This window comes from Haliotis rubra, unplaced genomic scaffold, assembly GCF_003918875.1.
Source record: "Haliotis rubra isolate DU_JTF1 unplaced genomic scaffold, ASM391887v1 Scf39, whole genome shotgun sequence".
NCBI classification, from domain to species: domain Eukaryota; kingdom Metazoa; phylum Mollusca; class Gastropoda; order Lepetellida; family Haliotidae; genus Haliotis; species Haliotis rubra.
In genome coordinates, this window is record NW_025767068.1 from 2996670 (window position 1) to 3019160 (window position 22491).

Consider the following 22491-nt stretch of genomic DNA (forward strand, 5'->3'; position numbering starts at 1 on the left):
ACTGTAATCAACATTTGCATTTTGGAGTAGTATATCGTCAACCGGAAATGTTAGCGAACAAGGTTAAGGTCATATCTTAACCAATCATCTGTACGCAGTTATTACCAAGATGTCAGCCTCCTGTTGCCGTTGAATTGAGCAAGTGGTTGTTTACCGGTAACCAAGTTTATTGAAACAGAATGCCCAGAACTACGTAACTGCTTCTCTGTAATTGAAGTATGTACCAAAGAACACATTTCTGTGGCTCTAGTTATTTTGTTTATATCTCTAAGATGAATCAACAGTCATACTTGGAAACTTAGTAAACAACATATTTCCTTCGTCTGTCTGCGCACGCTCAGTGACAGAATGACCTAGCACAGTTCTGTGTCGAGGGCATCAGACGGACAAGAGTGATTTTGGTCAGCTCTTTATTATTTGACAGTCGCTTTGTTCAAAATGTAGTTTAGCTGAGTGGTTGACTGTTACGTCTTATCATGTCACTTTTACAGTTACGTCGCAAAAATCAACGTTAATTGAAAGTCGCGATGTAGGCAGAGGCAGTAACAAGTCGATGATTTCAGCAATAGTTAGTAAACTCAGACTGATATATTTACAACAGAAATTTGATAATAAGATATCATGTTGCACAGTTCAATGAATATATTCTAAATAAAATAATCTAGAACTTTGTTCTTTGTTGTTGTGGGTGCTGACTGAAATGGCCTTTTGCCAACACAGCACCATTATTCACTTGAGATTACAACTGAGATTGGAGCTTATGTGTTTCACATCATCATTGTATGTTTGAATATAATCACCACGATATCATAGATGATATTGACAATCAAGTGCATGTATGTTACAGATACTACACAATAAATACCTGCCATTAGAAATAAATGAATTTGTACATTGTGTACACAGCTAAACATGTTCTGAAGACAGAAGAAGGGACACAGATTTTGTTCTCTGAGTTTTACAAATTATAGTCTTTACAGTCACTAGGCCTGGGTCCTGAGATGTTGTTTCATGTATCTTGAGTATGTAGGTTACCGTTTTTACAGAATCATTTAGTTAACACATTTAACAAATTAAAGGTCACATGCAACCAAAAAAACAAACATAATTAAAACACAATTATCACTTATTCATGACATATAATATACATTGCTGATTGTGACAAATCAAATAAACAAAATTATAAGCCGTACAATAGCGAATCAAAAGTGCAATATTTTGTACTTGGGTTTACTTCCCTCAAAACGAAGCATCTTGGAGACAGAACCCAGTCAGAGAGGGTGGGTGTGCACTTAAGTGTAACAAAGTCTTTTCATTGGCTGGTTCATTTGCCGATACGCTGAGGGCTCATTGTGTGTGTGTATATAGAGATGATCTGTTTGATTGGCATTTTAGAAGTATGGTGAGTAATAAGAAAGTAAGATAACAACTTCTTTTATTGTATATATGATGCGACGTTTCGGTATGGATTCTTATACCGTTGTCAAGTAAGCGTGACACTGGTATAAGAATCCATACCGAAATGTTGCATCATATACAATAAAAGAAGTTGTTATCCATAAAGAATGTATATAGAGATGGTGGGTTTTGTAAATACGTGCTCTCTGCATTTGCGTTCGATCCAATCAACAAATACTGAGATGGTGAACTACTGTGTGGCTGGAATCTGTCGTTTGCACCGGTTTCCGTCTGATCCAGTCATCCGAGAAAAATGACAGGCAGGCAGACACATAGGTGTCAATAAAACAGACATTGAGTTTTGTCTGTGACAGACTGCTTATCACAATCAACATATTTTTCTATGTTTCCATAGACGTGTATTAAAACATTTCAGTTTTCAAGCTGAGCAATTTTTAACAATGAAATTAGTATTTCTAATGCTACACTTGAAATCTTGAAAACTTGGTTTGCAAATCTGTAACCAAGTATGGGACCAGTGTATTTTTATTACTGATGCTTGTAATCACAAGAAACATCTTTTGTTCTCCAACTTCGACCACAGCGATAATCCTTACATGTATCACTTGCTGTGTTTTTACGAATTGCCTTCCCGGTTCAAGCCGCGCAAACCTAATCACTGCGCATGCGCTATGGGCACAGCTCAGCACAGCTGTTGAAACCACTTTTCACCCCAGCGTTAGTGAATCGTTTGAACTCCGATTTCGCGTGGGGGTTTTCATCGCGTTATTTTTCAACTTTATAAGTTGAGTTTGCATTTTTGATAATTTGTTACAGTAAGTCCATACCGAAAGGTATCAGAATCTGCAAAGTTGTGTGTTGTGTTGCATGTGACCTTTAAACAAATTGTTCAGTCAGGTTGCTGTATTATTTTTAATCTTTCATTAAGGAAATAAATTGTAAAATGGTAAACAAATCTCAGGGGGTTGTGGATGTGTATGATATATATTATTTGAATACAAATCTTGTGTATAAATTCTAAGAAAATAAATGTGAAACTTTACAGCTTCACACCTACCTTTTTTCTGAACATCAATCAATGAATACCTGGTTTGTTTGTTTATAATGATTCTTTTGCTTTGTTGTATATGAACATTTTAAATGTCACTGGTGTTGGCTAAATACTGAACCAATTCTGTTTTTTTATGACCAGTATCTGTTCCTTTGAAGATCTTCAGAATGATGACATAGATTGTGACAAAAGAAATTCACAGCTTTATCTCATCTGGCTTGAAACTGAAACAAAAATAATTGTAGGTTATTGGTTGATAAGGTCCATATCACCCATGTTCACGTAACCAGTAGAAAGCATCCATCATGTACATGGTAGTGAAGCTTAAACAGTTATCTGTGTCATTAACAACACAATGGCAGTAAATCAGTTATGATATTTCCAGAATGTCATCCACATGGTCTGTCTATACAAAATATAAATATTAATATACTGATTATGTTGATTCAGAGTGTCTCATGATATGAAGCTACAAAACATCCTCTGTGCCACATGGTCTTGTATGCAGTAAATCCCCCATCATCCATCACACTGACAGTGCTTCACTGCTTTTCTATGCTACATTTATCCAAGACTTCTATCATTCTCAGTGTTTCAGAGTCTTAATTACACTTTATTTTGCCATCATCCCTTGCATTGTCAGTGCTCCAAAGACTTTTATGCACTACCGAGGCACTCCTTGTATCATCAGTACTACATGATCTTCTGTTCACCACATTCCCCCATCATGCTTGCCATCATCAGTGCTTCAAGACAAGACAAGAGAAAAAAGTTTATTACCCATCACAGGAATACGTTGTACATCCTCACAGAGCTCACATGTATAAGAGTTAAATATCAACAAATACATAAATAGATAAATAAACAATACCATGTAAAAGAGAAGAAACATTTGGCCTAATTATTTAGAAAACGTATACTTGGTAATGTCATCACCACATTCCTTTATCATACCTCCTGACCGCCTCCGTGGTGTAGTGGTTAGAGCATCCGCTCAGAGAGCAGGTCACTAGTTCGATGACCGTCCACGTCATACCAAAAGACGTTAAAATATGGTAATTGTTGGTCCCTGTCTGGCGCTCTCTGGTAAATTAATGGGTAAAACAAAGACTAGTTAGCTCGTAGTCAGTATAATGTTTCTGAGTGGGGTATTCATGCTTAACTGTGACATAGTATCCCAGTGAGCTAGCACTATAAAACCAGCTTCAGTCTCGGCTAGTACACATGCACATGCATGCACGTCATCATATGAGCGAAATATTCTTAAGTACGACACTAAACCCCATTTCACCTCACTTATCATACCTCCTATTGTCAGTACTTTACCATCTAGTCTCCACCACATTCCTCCGTCATACCACACATTGTCAGTACTTTACCATCTAGTCTCCACCACATTCCTCCGTCATACCACACATTGTCAGTGCTTCACCATCTAGTCTCCATCACATTCCTCCATCATACCACACATTGTCAGTGCTTCACCATCTAGTCTCCACCACATTCCTCCGTCATACCACACATTGTAAGTGCTTCACCATCTAGTCTCCACCACATTCCTCCATCATACCACACATTGTCAGTGCTTCACCATCTAGTCTCCACCACATTCCTCCATCATACCACACATTGTCAGTGCTTCACCATCTAGTCTCCACCACATTCCTCCATCATACCACACATTGTCAGTGCTTCACCATCTAGTCTCCACCACATTCCTCCATCATACCACACATTGTCAGTGCTTCACCATCTAGTCTCCACCACATTCCTCCATCATACCACACATTGTCAGTGCTTCACCATCTAGTCTCCACCACATTCCTCCGTCATACCACACATTGTCAGTGCTTCACCATCTAGTCTCCACCACATTCCTCCATCATACCACACATTGTCAGTGCTTCACCATCTAGTCTCCACCACATTCCTCCGTCATACCACACATTGTCAGTGCTTCACCATCTAGTCTCCACCACATTCCTCCATCATACATACCACACATTGTCAGTGCTTCACCATCTAGTCTCCACCACATTCCTCCGTCATACCACACATTGTCAGTGCTTCACCATCTAGTCTCCACCACATTCCTCCATCATACCACACATTGTCAGTGCTTTACCATCTAGTCTCCACCACATTCCTCCATCATACCACACATTGTCAGTGCTTCACCATCTAGTCTCCACCACATTCCTCCATCATACCACACATTGTCAGTGTGCTTCACCATCTAGTCTCCACCACATTCCTTTGTCATACCACACATTGTCAGTGCTTTACCATCTAGTCTCCACCACATTCCTCCATCATACCACACATTGTCAGTGCTTCACCATCTAGTCTCCACCACATTCCTCTGTCATACCACACATTGTCAGTGCTTCACCATCTAGTCTCCACCACATTCCTCCATCATACCACACATTGTCAGTGCTTCACCATCTAGTCTCCACCACATTCCTCCATCATACCACACATTGTCAGTGCTTCACCATCTAGTCTCCACCACATTCCTCTGTCATACCACACATTGTCAGTGCTTCACCATCTAGTGTCCACCACATTCCTCTGTCATACCACACATTGTCAGTGCTTCACCATCTAGTGTCCACCACATTCCTCCATCATACCTCACGCCTGTGTTTATCAACTAAGTATACATCATGTTTGAGGAACATTGTGTATCATCGTAGGGAACCCTTCCATTTAGCTATAGTCTGTTTGCATGTGGTCAATGATTGAAGTTGTGTACTGCATATTGTCATTAGCAGACAGGCAGGCAGACACATAGGTGTTAATAAAACAGACATTGAGTTTTGTCTGTGACAGAGACTGCTTATCACAATCAACATATTTTTCTATGTTTCCACCGACATGTATTAAAACATTTCAGTTTTCAAGCTGAGCAATTTTTAACAATGAAATTAGTATTTCTAATGCTACACTTGAAATCTTGAAAACTTGGTTTGCAAATCTGCAACCAAGTATGGGACCAGTGTATTTTTATTTCTGCAGACCCAAGATGCTTGTAATTCATCACCGATGAATTGCACTTTAAACAAAAAAGTAAATCAAATAAAGTGAAATTAAGATTGAGAATCCTCATAACTTTACCTTGCCAATTGAACATTAAAAACGATCATAGTTTCAAATTGCTATAATTGGTTTGTATTACAAAGGGGTATGCACAATAAATGAAACCCCGAGAACAAGTAGCATTGGTTTCTACGGTAGTCTAAGTTAACGCTCATCACTCACCGCACGTGCATTTATTTCACTGTTCCAACTACTGCATGTACCCCCTTGTAATACAAACCAATAATAGCGATTTGAAACTATGATCGTTTTTTAAACAACTTTCATCCTAAGTTGAATAAAATTCTGAGATTTAAATGTTTAATTGGCAAGGTAAAATTATGAGGATTCGCAATGTTAATTTCACTTAATTTGATTTACTTTTTTGTTTAAAGTGAAATTCATCGGTACGTTTTCACTGCAAACAGACTATAGATACTTTTGCAGAGAGAAATGTTTTTCCCACGAAATAATTAACCTTGAAAGTTTTTTAATACTTTGATGTTGATAACATATACATGTAATTATGTTTACTGGGTGTTTTTTAGAAATGAGTCGCAAAAGAACACTTCTGCCAGATATATACAAACACAAGAAAAAATGTGTTCGACCAGCTCAGCCTGAAGAAAATGGAGATTTCAATGATAATGCCCTCAGTAAGTGTTTTTATGTTTCATCTGTACATAGTGTGGAGTACATTAATCGGATCTTTGCCATTCACTTTTGTGTCAAGCAGATATCTTGTTATGGCTGTAAGAGAATGCCGACATTGTGTCATAGGTATTAGTTTTTCTTAGTAGATTGTCTTTGTCTGATGTGTGTACAATATTGATGAATTTGAGCTTGAACTGTAAAATTTCAAATGTATGTTTTTATAGACTAGTAATACAGTTCATCATATAATCTTGTTTGAAACTTTTGCTGAACTGTTGATCTTCAGGAAGTTTAGATTAACATGGTGTTTGTGACACTCTTGATTTCAGTGAATGGGTTGCCAACGGACACCGAAGCATCACTACTTTATCTGAAGAATTTGTTTCCTGGGGACAAGTTTGATGACCGTCTTCCACCAATAATTTTCAAACACCAGTTGTACAGTATTGTGAAAAACAGGACGACAGTAGACAAGCATGTGGTGAGTATCACTACTGATAACAGCAGTTTCAATATGGTGGTTACGGACATAAATTACGTACCAGAAGATATTCAAGAGTTATTGCTCAATCATGAGGGACCAACAGTTCACTACAAAGAGTGAGCTATTATATATCATTAAGCTGATAGCTCCTTGAGCATGTACTAGCATGGATATGTGCGCTATATAAATATCCTATAATAATGAATAATTGATATGAGTGAAATATTGTTGTATTGAACCAAACCCACTTGTTTGAATGGAGCCAAATGCCTTTTTGCAGTGAGTGAGTGAGTATGGTTTTATGCCGCTTTCAGCATTATTTCTAGCAATACCACTCAGGGACACTAGGCTCCCCTAGTACAGATCATGCCCTGATCACATTCAGATGGAATTTACATGGCGATTTATACATATCCGTACTTAATTTGGTGGTGTCTAAACATTTATCATGTATACACTGCAGTATCATGGGTTACATAACTTGGGTATGTGCATTGTTCATGACATACAACTGGTCTGTCTTATTTAGGTTATGATGCATTTCAGTGTTTCCAGTGGAACATTTTCTGCTGTTCATTTATGCTGGTACCAAACAAAAATAGTGGGGGTTTTTAAGAGTCCTATCACAGCTATTAACAGATAGAAGACTTTGTACAACGCCTGTGTGTATAATATAGGACAAGTATTTTATGGATAACAACTTCTTTATTTCGTGATTGCGACGTTTCGATACAGATTCTTGTACCCTTGTCAAGCAGGAGTGATACATGAAGTGGAGGAGATGTATATATATACTGAATATAACAATGAGACCACATAATTGACAAAGAAAACAATTACCATAATTGGTGCGAAACGTCGCATTCACGAAATAAAGAAGTTGTTATCCATAAAAAAACTTATCCTATATTGTACGTCTCAACTTCTAAAATGCCACTCAAACAAGTAACCTGTGTGTATGTCCAGCATATTGCTATTAATTTGAACATGTGGCACATTTAGTTATTGTAAGTTACTGTACATCTACTATAACAGTTTTTGGTAGAATTATGCATTTTTTCCATGTGAATTTCTAACGTCCATAGGACCGCCTGACCGCCTGAGACGGGCTAGATTTCTGACAGACGGTCTAAATTTACAGCTAGCCAGCCCGATGGTCTTTTAAAATCTTTTAGATAACATGTTCCATACACTTGAGTAAATTCACCATATCTTAAAATGTATTATTTAAAATGAGCGTTACTCTGACTACAACTCAGAGTTAGATTTCTCTGAAAATGACTGTTGTGAATAGACCGTTAGACAGGAAATACATGTCTCAGGCTTATTACATTATTAATTGTAACTACAACTTGAGTTATTTTCTTTGGATTGTCTGGTCTGGTTAAATCCATTTTGGGCTGGTAACATTTTGAAGTTACCCGCCCTGATGTCTGGGTGGGTGTTTTGGCCTATTTCATACACTGGTAATAGGTAATGTGTCTGTCTTCAGGGTGACCTCCGTAGCAGTGGGGAAATCAAGGTGTTTAAACTGGGTGCTGATGCCAACGACCTGTGTGTTGTGTTTGCTCATGACTATGAAACACACATTCTCCACGTCATGAAAGATCTGCATGTACATAATCATATAATAGGTAAGAATGTAAGGCCAAGATGTTGGGTACAGCCCCAGCTGACCCATGAAGATCCGGGTTAGAACTGGTCTTCAGCAACTTATGCTTGTGGTAAGAAGTGACTAGGGATGATGGTCAGGCTTGCTGACTTCGTTGATGCACGTCATGGTATCCCTACTGCGTCAGTACCTGGATTGTCTGGTCCAGACTTGATAACTTTCTGACTGCCACCATATAGCTGGAATATTGCTGAGTGTAGTGTTAATCAATAAAAACCAAACCCAAAACAACATTGTCAGTTAGTTTGGATGCATACAACTTTCATGATGCATTTACTGATGTATATGGGATTTGTCGATATCAACACAGAGCCAATATTTGACCTTTAGTCTGTATTCCATATTCCATATTCCATATTCATTCTTAATTCATGGTGATATAGCTGTAGCTTGATGGCCAAGTCACGTCAACTTGTGTTTCACCAATAGCAGGACCAATACAAGGGAAGTGGTTTTAATGATTTGTTTTGCATTATGGAATGGAATGTTAATGGACAAAGTTAGTGTGAGTAGGAACTTTAAATGAATCCCAGTTTTGAACAACATGACAAAAACATTTGCATGCCAAGTGCTCTTAGTTTAGAATCCTAGATAGATCTGTGTGTATGTTGAATATGCTGACTGACTGACTGACTGAGTTTGGTTTTACGCCGCTTTTAGCAATATTCCAGCAATATCAAGGCGGGGAACACCAGGTTAACACATTTGCCCATGTGGGGAATCTTGACCGGGTCTTCGGCGTGACGAGTTGAATATGCTGAAGTGGGTAGAGACAGGTTATCTTCGGCTTGACAAGGCTGTGGTCTTAGCATTTATCTGTCTTGGATAGATTCGTATGTATGTTGAATAGGCTGAAGTGGGAAGACACAGGCATTGATTCACCGAACCTGCATCCTGTTGTCTTTCTTGACAAGGCAAAAGGAAGGCAAGCATGAACATGGGAAAATTTGTTTTCAGAAAAATTCTTACGGGTTGTGAAAAACTGCAATGATGTGAGTCTTGACAAAGATACTTTGATGAAGGATTTCCGCTTTAAAGATGAAGAAATCACGTAAGTTGTTGTGGCATGCATTCACAGGCACATTGACAAACTGACATATTCACTGATGTGTTTACTGGCAAGCTTGGTGCCACAAATCGACATATAGGCCTACACATTTGCATATTCAAGGACACTTTTCCAAATATAAAGACACATTCACCAAGACATTTACACACCAACACATCAACTGAAAAAGTTATACTATATCTGCCATATTAACTAAACCCTGACACATTGACTGACACACCAAGACATTCACTGACAAGCTGACACTTTAACTGACACATTGATTAACAAATAGAAGAATTCACAGACACATTCACTGGCAAGCCGACACTTTAACTGACACATTGATTAACAAATAGAAGCATTCACAGACACATTCACTGACAAACCGACACTATAACACTGACACATTGATTAACAAATAGAAGCATTCACAGACACATTCACTGACAAACTGACACTTTAACTGACACATTGATTAACAAATAGAAGAATTCACAGACACATTCACTGACAAACCGACACTTTAACTGACACATTGATTAACAAATAGAAGCATTCACAGACACATTCATTGAGAAGCTGACACTTTAACTGACACATTGATTAACAAATAGAAGCATTCACAGACACATTAACTGACAAGCTGACACTTTAACTGACACATTGATTAACAAATACAAGCATTCACAGACACATTTGCTGACAGACACTTTAACTGACACATTGATTAACGAATAGAAGCATTCACAGACACATTCACTGACAAACCGACACTATAACACTGACACATTGATTAACAAATAGAAGCATTCACAGACACATTCACTGACAAACCGACACTTTAACTGACACATTGATTAACAAATAGAAGCATTCACAGACACATTCACTGACAAACTGACACTTTAACTGACACATTGATTAACAAATAGAAGCATTCACAGACACATTCACTGACAAACCGACACTTTAACTGACACATTGATTAACAAGTAGAAGCATTCACAGACACATTCGCTGACAAACTGACTTACATGCTAACATATTCACTGACACGGCAACATCCTTAAACTGAGAGATTCACAGAGAAATGGAGAGATTCACTGCCATATGGACACATTTCATGACGAACTGACAGATGGACTGACAGAAAAACACATTTACCAACACACTGTCAACTTCCTTGACGAAATGACACATTGATTGACAAGCTGAAGTTAACTGACACACATACAGTGACATACCTATTCAATACATATTCCCTTGCAATTGAAAGACATTCCCTGACAAACTGACTCATTCACTGACAAACTGAAACATTCCCTGACAAACTGACTCATTCACTGACAAACTGAAACATTCACTGACAAACTGAAATATTCACTGACAAACTGACTCATTCACTGGCAAACTGACTCTTTCACTGGCACATTGATTAACAAATACAAGCATTCACAGACACATTTGCTGAAGAGACACTTTAACTGACACATTGATTAACAAAGTAGAAGCATTCACAGACACATTCACTGACAAGCTGACACTTTAACTGACACATTGATTAACAAATACAAGCATTCACAGACACATTCACTGACAAACCAACACTTTAACTGACACATTGATTAACAAATAGAAGCATTCACAGACACATTCACTGACAAGCTGACACATTGACATTGATTAACAAATGGAATTCATTGACTGACAACTGACATTCACTGACAAACTGACAACACTTTAACTGACACATTGATTGACAAGTGACATGTTAGTTGACATTCACAGACATTCACTGACAAACTGATTCCTTGACATGCTGACATATTCACTGACAAACTGAACATCCTTTTCATGACAAACTGACACACAGAGAAATGGACATATTCCCAGACAAATGGACACATTCCATGACAAACTGACAGATTCCTTGACATTGACAAACACATTTCCTTGACAAACTGACATATTCCTTGACAAACTGACATATGATTGACAAGCTGACATTTAGTTGACATTGACAAAGTTGAGCTGACACATTCCTTGACAAACTGACACATACAGTGACATATCCTTTTCATTGAAATTGAAAGACATTCCCTGACAAACTGACTCATTCACTGACAAACTGAAACATTCCCTGACAAACTGTCTCATTCACTGACAAACTGAAACATTCACTGACAAACTGAAATATTCACTGACAAACTGACTCATTCAATGGCAAACTGACTCATTCACTGACAAACTGACATGTTAGTTGACATTGACAAACTGACATTCCTTGACAAACTGACATATTCCTTGGCATTGACAGACTGACATATTCCCAGGCAAACTGACATATTCCTTGACATTGACAAACTGACATATTCCTTGACAGACTGACATATTCCCAGACAAACTGACATATTCCCAGACAAACTGACTTATTCACTGACAAACTGACACAATGAGTTACACTGAGACATTGAGCTACACACCAAACTATTGCTTGACACATCCATTTTCATAGCAAGTGTGCCCACAGTCTCGTATTGGTCTTTTATCCTGGAACACATTACTATTTGTTTTAGACATTAGTGTTAGATTGTTTTATATCCTTAATGCATATTGTAACGTTTGTGTTACTGCAGTTGTGTGTTGTATGAAAATGATGTTAACTGTTGGTATGTACTAACTTCCACCAGGCAGCTTGTCAAGTCATCAGTGTTGACAGTTCGAGATGTTGGCAGCTGGTGGTTGTCCATCCCTAACGCTGGTGTGTTCATGAAGAACTTCATGAGGGGAAGGAAGGCTCTGTTGACAATGATACGCAAATGCAAATACAGAGAAATACTCCAACAGGTATGAACATTGCTTTTTCATTCACCTTTATTATGTTTTTAACTGTTATTTGTTCTTTCCCATGAAAATGTCAGTCATTCCAAAATTCTGAAGATTCTGTAGACGTTGCCAAAGGTCAAAAGAACCAAAATGAGAAGCATTAACCTTGATGATTCCACCATTATTATAATATAAAGAGTGCATGAAGACGATAATGTACCTGTGTTATGATGAGAAAATCATAATGATTTGATAAAAGGTGTTGTTTGTATAGTTATTGTACAGAAAAATCCAAACCATATGTTTAAAGTTTATGCTAAATTGTTTCTTATCTGAGTTTATTTACACACTTGAGTCTTCATGAATTATCCCATGGAACATTACATCCACCAAAGAGATGCTAAAGGACTGAATAACCCTGGTTGAAGGTTAATTAATCCAGGGTAGATATGCTTATCATAGTTATGGTGGCCATAAAAAAAGTAAATATTATGGAACTTTTCTATTGCTTTGGTTTTTTTAACCCAGGAAATGATACCAGTGTATTTTGAGTGTGTTCGTACTGACAAAGGAATAGTGTTTTGTATTTTCCTTATCCTGACTCATGATCTTTGCTTATCTCCCTTTCCCTTGCGAATGGTAGTGGAACACTTGAATCCTTTGTAGTTCCCTGAAGCGGACGTAAAAATACACTCACCCACGAGTTACCTCCTCCCTTTTCCCGCGCAAACAGTCATGTGACCAGCCTTACTTGTCACTCTCTCCCTTTTGGCGGATGGTTGGGCGAGCACTGGAGTCCCATATATGCCACCATATCCTTTAATATTTACATCCTTTATCCAATTTAAACTGTGTATAGTTTTTTGGTTATATTTAGTTTTCATCGTGTGTCAAACTTTTCATAAAATTATTCATATTTTGTGACATTTATTCATCATAATGTAGTTTGTTTACATTTGATGAATCTTGCAGTGTTACAGGTACCGGCTATCAGTGACCGATCCTCACCTCCAATGCCCGTCATGCATTAATCCATGTTCTTCCAGCTTGTGTTACAGATGCTGTATTAATTTATCAGATTTGCAATTTAATCAATATTTATCGTACATCTATAGACGTACCATGGATCAGGTGAGGAAGTCATCTCAATCACTGTTGATAAACCGGAGATAATGCCGGTAACCGTGTGTTGTCTTCTACTGCAGAAATACATAATACTAGTGATTTGCCGAGTACATTGCAGGGGCAGTCGTCTGCTGCTGTTCGTGATTTAACTGCTGCTAAGAAGAGGTCTAACTCGTCCGAGAAGTCGTCTCGTTCTGGTAAAATATCTCATCAGAGAGCGTTTAATGAAGACATTGTGCCGCCTGCCGAAGCAGACATTTTTTGCTGACTCGCCGATACTTCTACCTAAAGTACCTCTCAGATCGGCTAGAAGAGCGACGCAGTCGACCTCCACGACGACTGTATCGTCTCCTGCAACTACAGCAGCTGCTCAGCTCCCTGATGACCAGCCTCCAACAACGCAGACATCAGTCATCAGCGAAGTAGACGTACACAACACCTCAGCGTTCGCCAACGCTTCGTCCACGCCGCAGCAGTTCCAGTCTACAACACAGAACTTCGACCCGGGCGATTTTATGAGGCAGTTTACAACGCAGATGATGGCCATGATGGAACGTTGGTTCGCCGAAGAAGCAGCAGTTGGGTAGAACCCTACGATGGCAGTCAGCGTTCGCAAACCCTCCGACCTGCACGAACCTGAAGCAGCTTCAACCCAGAGGTTACAACTGCAGATGAGGTTCGCGAAGATCTTCACACTCAGAAGACTCTATCATCATGGAAGATGAAGGTTCCACGAACCTCCTAGATACGTCTGCGAACCCTCAACGTTCAAGAACGTCAATGTGGTCCTCTCCAAGATCCAGTCAATCCTCATCTAGATCCCGCAGCCCACGCAGAGTTCCGGAGGAAAGGTTAGCGGAGGAAGGTTCGCGAAAGGAAGTTTTGAGAAGAGGCACGAACCTCAGATCAACAGACGATATCACCAACCTCAGACATCTACAGGGTTCGCGAACCCTCAGATCAAGAGACGATATTAGCAACATAGGCACAAGGTTTGCGAACCCTCAGATCAACAAGCAGATATAAGCAACGCAGACATCTACAAGGTTCGCGAACCCTCAGATCAACAAGCAGATATCAGCAACGCAAACATCTACAAGGTTCGTGAACTCTCAGATCAACAGGCAGATATCAGCAACGCAGACGTCTACAGGGTTCGCGAACTCTTAGATATAACTCAACAAAAAAAAGATCAACAACATGTGCGATCTCTACAGCTTACAGCCTGCACAACTCTACAACCTGCACGAACCTTACACCTGTAGTAGGTTCAGTTTCAGACGACAACCTACTTAATCTACACAGATGCGGAGGTCTTATCCTGGGTAGCAGATGGCCTGCTGATATTGTCGTTCACTCACTCACTCCAACCCAACAGAGACGTACTGCATATATGCTGATGACTTCAACTCCAATATGATATCACCTATGAAGCCGATATCTCAAGTGCTGGAGAACCTCAAGGCGACCTTCGTAAAGGTGGCTTAAGGTTAACAACGCCTTCAAGAATCTTAGGACGGACGTACAGATGATATTATTAACGCTCGTCATTCAGCGTGGGGATTAGGAATCTATATCCTATCAACTAGATTCAACATCAGTATTCTTCAAGAACAATACAGACATACGTCTCGACAGCCTCCTTCGTCATGCTGGCTTATATTATCCACAATGGGAAATACGTGATTAATATCACTGAACAATATTTTACATTTGGAGCAACCCTTATTCAAGAGGTTTATATGAGCGGCGTAGAATTACGCTCGCTTTTACTCTATCAACTATTGCACCAGATTTTATGGAGGCCAACTTGCTACAACACCGGTGATGTCATGCTTGAAGCTGATTGGTCCAGGAAAGACAACGCCCCTTACTCTCAGAACAGGCGCCAGCAAGTTTACTGACTTGTAAACAAACCCGTTGTACGGGGGAATACTTCATCTGCAGCCTTGAAAACAGCATACAACTACGGCTCGTTATCATCATGGGAATCTAATAGATGTCTAGCCTTGACAGCAGGATAAACGATAAACAATATTTATCTTGGAATTTTTCGCTGATAAAAGCCTGTATGAGTACCTGTCCCCTTCGATACTACACTGGAACCAGTCTTGCTATAAATAGGCAACGCTTCGATGTATGCTGATCAACACAGATCGTCTGCGTATATAAGGGGAAGAATGATGTATCATCACTGCAAATTGCCATGCTGGACAAGGTTGTTGTCATCGCTGATGCCTATCTCCGAGGATGAGAAGCGCACAAGAAGAAAGAAATGGCGGTGATACCCATTTGGCGGTCGTCTCAGTGAGTCACGGCCAAGTCAAGATAGAGTTACATCCCTTGCTTGCCTGTTGCAGAAATGAAAGGTATTTTCCAATTGGAATTTCCTCGGCCCTGGGACTATTTACATGTGTAACCTAGCCCATTGTTGCATCAGCAGAGACTTTGCAGTGCATTCTGCCTCGACAATGCAATCTAGACGCATCAACAAGCAGATCAACTCAGACGACAGCTGCAGTTTATGTTTGAACTACTGACGCAGTTATGACGATGGTTGAACATCCAGGCGTGTCCACCAGACACCATCAACACTCTACTAGACAAAAGAGCGTGGCAATACACAATCAAATTGCTCACACAACTGGGGTGAACCTGATGAAGTCAGAGTTGGAACCAAAACAAGATCTTCAATTTCTGGGAATAAGATTTATCACAACACAGAATCAAATTGTGGTCCCAGAAGATCATTGGGTCAAGATACAAGCCATGATTCCAGAAGCAGTCATCTCTCTCGTTTCCTCGCAAAACATCTGGACAGCGTTGATCTGATCTCGCTACCAGACAATCTCAAGACATACCTGCTATGATGGACTCACAGGTCGAATGTCTGCGGAGGGACCTATTTACAAGAGCCGGCCTTCGACACACATCTTTACGCAGATGCATCGTTACAGGGATGGGGTGCACATCTCAACAACCAAGTTGCATCAGGGAAGTGGCCGAAAACATCTTCACATCAATCTGCTGGAAATGAAAGCTGTGATCAATGCCGTACAACTATGGTCGAGCTCGCTGATCAACAGAATGCTGATGGTCCACACAGACAACTCTACAGTGGCATTATCCATAAATCGGCAAGGATCAACAAAATCGCCAAGCCTACTTCAGCTCACATTCCAGTTGTTCAACATCACGAAGGATGCAAACATCTGGATAAAGGCGTGTCACATACCGGGAGCCAAGAACGTACTAACAGACGCTCTTTCCCGACCACTTCGTCCGTCACCCACGGAATGGATGCTCCATCCAGAAGCATTCCGGCTCATCATAAGGGAAATAGGATCCCCATGCACAGACCTGTTCGCCACGAGGTTCAACAAACAACTACAGACGTTTGTCTCACCAGTACCAGATCCTCAAGCCTGGGCAACAGATGCACTGAGCATATCATGGGAAGGACTAAACGCATATGCGTTTCCACCTCCGATCTTACTACCGAAAGTACTGTTGAAGATCAAACAGACACAGGCGCTACAACTGACTTTAGTCGCGCGCTATTGGCCAGCGAGATTCTGGTTCCTAGACCTAATAGAAGATCTCGGAAGTCCAACCCTCAAACTACCAGAATGGTCGAACCTACTCAGACATCCACACACCAAGCAAGTCCACAGGAACCCAACACTGTTCCAGCTACACGTGTGGACCGTATCAAAACCTGTCTGAAGAAAAGAGGATACTCCGCCAGAGCAGCGAAAGCAGTAACCTTAGCGTTACGCAGATCTACTTGCAATTTGTATGACGACAAATGGCAGAAATTTGAACAATATGCAAGGAGGAAAGGCTTCACAGCTATGAAAGCTTCTCATCCTCAAGTGGCGGAATATCTATGTCACCTTGGATATACAAGACATCTGGAAGGTTCGACATTATCCACATATCTGGCAGCCATCAGTACAGTCGTCACTATGAAGTCAGGCATCAAGTTGACGAAAGTACCAGAATTACTTGCTCTATATCATCAATTATGGAGGCCTGCTTCTGGAAGTCGAATGTCTGAGATACACGGTGTTTGCCAACCACTACCTCAACCGAGACATAGCCATCCGAAGGCGACTCTCCGGCATTCACCAGTTTTGGCCTCTTGTTGTAGCACAACAACTCATTTTGGATGAGGTTCCTCAAAGGCAGGATTAGAACCTAATTGAAAATCTCACCTGGCTTTATTGCTCGTTGACTTGTTGATAACTTTTACTTTGGACATAGCCAAAAAGTTCTGGGTTTGTTGTAGCAGTCCATCCTCAAAGCACAGTCTAGACTAGGCTAGCATGATAGCATGAGTGATTAAGACTCTGTATTAAGACTCTGTACGGGTAAAGATCTTACCTGTACGTGAAGGGGTTGCAACTCATTTATGATAAAGATCTTATCATAATCTATGGGTTGTTATAGATAACTAGTAAGAAGAAGATACTAGTATATCTTAAGCCACATGAATCTAGAAGATTCACTTGTCTGAGAGAGAAGTAAGACAAGATTGTGGTCCCCCGAGTTATAACGGAAGTTGGAAGAATAGGATCTAGGAAATGCCGTTACGCAGTTCCCATGGAGGGGGGAGATACAGGACGTATCTATGGACAGCTGTTGAATCCAGGAAGTGGCTTGACCCACCACCAATCCGTAGGATACTATAAGCAAAGATCATGAGTCAGGATAAGGAAAAATATGTCATTTTTTGAGTAAAATTGATATTTTATACTTATCCTGACTCATGAGGAGAAGCCCTCCCAACCTCCCCGCTGGAAAAACTTCGGATTTCACAGTAGATCCAGGGGCATGGGCAGAAAAATCAGGAAAGAGTGACAAGTAAGGCTGGTCACATGACTGTTTTTGCGCGGGAAAAGGCAGGTAACTCGTCGGTGAGTGTATTTTTACGTCTGCTTCAGGGAACTACAAAGGATTCAAGTGTTCCACTACCAATCGCAAGGGAAAGGGAGATAAGCAAAGATCATGAGTCAGGATAAGTATAAAATATCAATTTTACTTAAAAAATTACATTTTGATTTGATTTGAAGGATCTTGAACAGAGGAAGTGGCCGAAGCTGGCTCGCCTTGGGATCTTGTATCACATACATGATGTCATCGGAGCTGACCTGGTCGAGAGGTATGGAGAGGCTTGTCATTGTGTTACGATTTCATGTCCAAGTTGAAACTATAAGTAAACTGAAAATCAGTCCATAAAAGAACTTGGTGTGAAACCAGTAAACCACAAAGAAATGTGATATGATTGACAATTTTATTCTAAAATAACTTAGTTTAGAAAGCAATTGCAATCACTACAAATGAATCACAGTGGCAGTGCAAATTCCAAAGTAGTACTTAGTAGAATATAAACACAGTGACTACAACAATAAAGACAGTGGTGATCATGTTCACGTCACTGAACCAGTGATCAAGCTCCCAAAATGGGCTTAAGCTGAGAATCATGGGTGAAGTAGAGGTCTTCTTGTGATGTATTGTGAGAATCTTGCGGCAAGAGTTAGCTCCCCTTACTCACATAAGGCTTAAAAATACAAAGAACTGGTTCTCAGGCAATGACTTTTGAACAAATGGTGTTGGCGTATAACGTTTTCTAATTTTCATTTTTTAAACCATCCTATTTAAATTATTCCTTGATAAGTACAATACTGATAAATTCATCCTTCATCCAATTGCAAGCAGTTTGTAATGGTTGCCATGGTAACTTTTCACGCATGACAACCAAGGTTGCACACAGTTTCGTAAATCACACAACTCAGTAAATACTGTCAAGAGCACAAACAACATATTCATGCCTAACAGCCAGTTACTCAGCTGTATGTGCTTAAGGGGCAGATGCATGTGTGTCTTTACAGCCAGTTTATTATTGTTTTATTTGTCCTATTATGGACTTACCAATAACAGAATTAGGATTATTTTTTTGTGAATTATGCACCACCTCACCATAAAATCTTCTTGAAATGAATGTTAGTTGTGTTGTCCAGTCATTATAGGACTTACATTTGTAATGCATTATAACATAAGTTATTGTCAAGATTTCATTGAACATTTGTCTTTTTTACATTTTTTGGCATAAAATGTACTTTTGTGAATCGATCGATTGAAAATGGCACCATCTCACCATGACATAATAATAAATCTTCTTGAAATGACCGGGTTCGAATTCCCCACATTACAAGTTGTAAGAGATCAGTCAGTCAGTCATAACTAAGTATCATTTTGCCACTGTATCTTCAAATTGTAAATTTCTCTTTTAATTATTATTCTGGCCTATGTAAAAAATCAAATGTTTTCGAAAACTAAATCATCCACAGATCAGGGTATTTTCAAAAAAAGGTGTAAGATAAGATAATGATGAATAGCTACCATGTCATGGCAAGGTGAGCTACCTGCTTCTTAAAATCTTCTTCTCATCAATATCATTGAGGGACAGATGTTGGGTGTCATAACAGAAATCATTGAGGGACAGATGTCACTGGGTGTCATAACAGAGCTGCTGCAATTATTACATACTGAAATCAGCTGGTCAGTTTGCCAAGTTATTGAGTTGTTCTTTCATGCCTGCTTCTGTTTTCAGTGTACAGACAGAGCTGCTGCAATTATTACATACTGAAATCAGCTGGTCAGTTTGCCAGGTTATTGAGTTGTTCTTTCATGGCTGCTTCTGTTTTCAGTGTACACAGACAACGTCAGGGAACTTACTGAGACTGAAAGACTGAATCTGCAAAAGAGAGTGTGTAGAACTGAAAACATGATGATGATGATGATGATGATGATGATGATGATGATGATGATGATGATGATGAACAAAGGAGTGCTAGATGTACAGTTTTTGCTGACTTTTCTCTGTAATGTCAATATTTTAATTTGGATTGTTAAAATGTGCATTTAGTTCTGTTCTAGTCAAGCCTTCCCTCCTATATACCTTGATACTGGTAGAACACTGAGAGGCAGAGAATGGGTACGTCAGTTCAACTGTTTTTATTTGGCATATGTTGCATCCTAATGCTATTCTTAACTGTTTGTATTTATTACTGTGGTGAGAAATACTGAGAAACATGTATCAAGTGGTGCTTTTCTGTAGGGGTTTCACGATACACTGCCCTCACGTGTCAATTACTATGACGATACTTGAGTCATTATAAGTCACGGCACTTAACTTGTGCCATTTCTCCCTGAGTTTCTCCATGTTCCATGTGGTTTGTCCAACAAGAGGTTATCGCTGTCAGTCACATTATGTTTGGAAGGCTGGTTGTTCACGTTTGTTCTGATTGATTTATTCAGTCTGATTCCGCATTTATGTTTCTTGACAGGCATTTCTTAACACAGCCCAAGTGTATATTGTGTAAATATTGATTTGTGAAAGTCATTAATTTAGAATGAATCTTTGAGCCAATTCACTTAGAGGTGTATCACATTGTAACATCAGTGTTGATGTGATGATACATCAGTGTGAATCGTGACACCCGCATTAATGTTCATAGTATGGACTTCCATGAATGAAAACGTGTCTGCAGATTCCATGTCTGAATGCTGTTTGATAAGATTTGATTTTAATCAAGCCATGATAGTGGCAATAAATACGTTCAAAGAGGAAGATTCATGTTTACTCAGTTGAAATATCAAAACCTGAGTGCTCCATGTTTAAACTTCTCACACTAATGAGGCACTGAGTACTGGCTTGGAAAGTATTAATTATCATGTAACATTTTGTTTTTACATTGTATTCATTATTTTCTGTGGAATTATTCTAGGGGTAGCTTCTGCGGGGTTTCTCAACAACACTGTAGACAAGACATCAAATAGGTGAAGGATAGTTTGAATGATTTTGTTTGAAATCCACCAATCTAACATCCAAATAACATTTTTAGTAAATTTAGGAATTAATTGCAGTTTCAAAATTGTCATTACCTTAAGCAAGGATGTATGCAATTTTGAGGAAGTATATATTTTAGTCTTAAACTAAACCTGGAGTAATATCTCAAACCTCATTACCTGGCATTACCGCTGGCTGTCCCAACGCAAGTTATCCTTGGAGTACTAAACATGACTTGGTTCACATGCTACACATGACACTATACCACTTTAGTGTGGTTTGTCTTGTACTGAAATTCTTGCAAAGAGGCTAGATTCTGTACTGGCAAAGAGGCAGGTAGATACAAGGGAAGAACAGATACATGCATCCTGTCTCTGAACACAGTGATAACAATGGCGACCATATGAAAGTCATTGTTTCAATAACATAATGGCAAATATTATCACTTAACTTTACTGTAAGGATAGGCAGTAGTTATTGTTAAACCAACACAAGAGACTAATACACTTGGACTGTTTGTATTCCCATCTGCCAAATGTTGATTGCTTTTCATCTCACTCAAGTTTAGAGTAAAAACAGGAAAAATAGTTGGTCTGACCCCAGCAATATGTTTTGGAGTGTTTCTATTACCACGAACTACAGTCAGTTTGACTCAAAAGCGGACCGATGAATTGCAATCTAACTCGAAAACTAATAAACATTTAATACTCAATGAAATGCTGATCATAATCAAAACATCAGACCAACTCTGTGAGGTTTTGGAGAATTCACTATTTGTTACGAGGGAGGAGTGCAAAGAAAAGGACAGCCAGGTGTGCGAGAAGGGATGGAGACGGCACAGCACAGGTTAATGAATCAATAACTTTGTCGGCACTTTTGCACTTGCTTCTCGAACACCTGGCTGTCCCTTTCTCTGCACTCCTCCCACGTAACAAATAGTGAACTGTGTCAACATTTTAATGATAGTTTGTTAAACTTTTTCATTTTTAGGGCTTAAATTCTGCAAAAACACGCACAGAATTAATAATGTTTTGATTATGATCAGCGTTTTATTGAGTATTTTATGTTTATTAGTTTTCCAGTTACATTGAAATTCATTGGTCCACTTATAAGCCAAAGGGACTGTAGTTGATATATGTGCAAGGTTTCATGTTTCATCATTTCAGACTCAGATGGTAACATTATACTGATATGGCTTGTTATCAACAGGTTTTAACATTTTCAGTTACAGGCAGTTGAAAAGCTCTAGGAAATCTTACCTCCGTTTATTGTG

General features: G+C 39.3%; 1 protein-coding gene across 2 annotated transcripts; it reads left to right on the forward strand.

The window, feature by feature from the left end:
- The first annotated feature begins 97 nt into the window (after window positions 1-97).
- LOC124286748 (serine/threonine-protein kinase 19-like) lies at window positions 98-21959 on the forward strand. Of its 2 annotated transcripts, none has more exons than XM_046723171.1 (8): window positions 98-216; window positions 6100-6207; window positions 6535-6686; window positions 8182-8323; window positions 9319-9412; window positions 12103-12259; window positions 18439-18527; window positions 20077-21959. In XM_046723171.1, the coding sequence occupies exons 2-8, from the start codon at window positions 6102-6104 to the stop codon at window positions 20105-20107; spliced, it is 771 nt and encodes a 256-aa protein (XP_046579127.1). In that variant the 5' UTR covers window positions 98-216; window positions 6100-6101; the 3' UTR covers window positions 20108-21959. The 2 variants fall into 2 exon arrangements, with proteins under 2 accessions (XP_046579127.1, XP_046579128.1); XM_046723172.1 differs by having other exon boundaries at window positions 100-156.
- The last annotated feature ends 532 nt before the right edge of the window (window positions 21960-22491 follow it).

What these genes read in the sequence shown, in the direction of transcription:
- LOC124286748 (XM_046723171.1), top strand. Translation starts at nt 6,102, where the DNA reads ATGAGTCGCAAAAGAACACTTCTGCCAGATATATACAAACACAAGAAA. An exon ending in ACAGAGAAATACTCCAACAG is followed by an intron (nt 12,260 to 18,438) that starts GTATGAACATTG and finishes TTTGATTTGAAG; the next exon opens with GATCTTGAACAGAGGAAGTG. An exon ending in GGAGCTGACCTGGTCGAGAG is followed by an intron (nt 18,528 to 20,076) that starts GTATGGAGAGGC and finishes TTCTGTTTTCAG; the next exon opens with TGTACACAGACAACGTCAGG.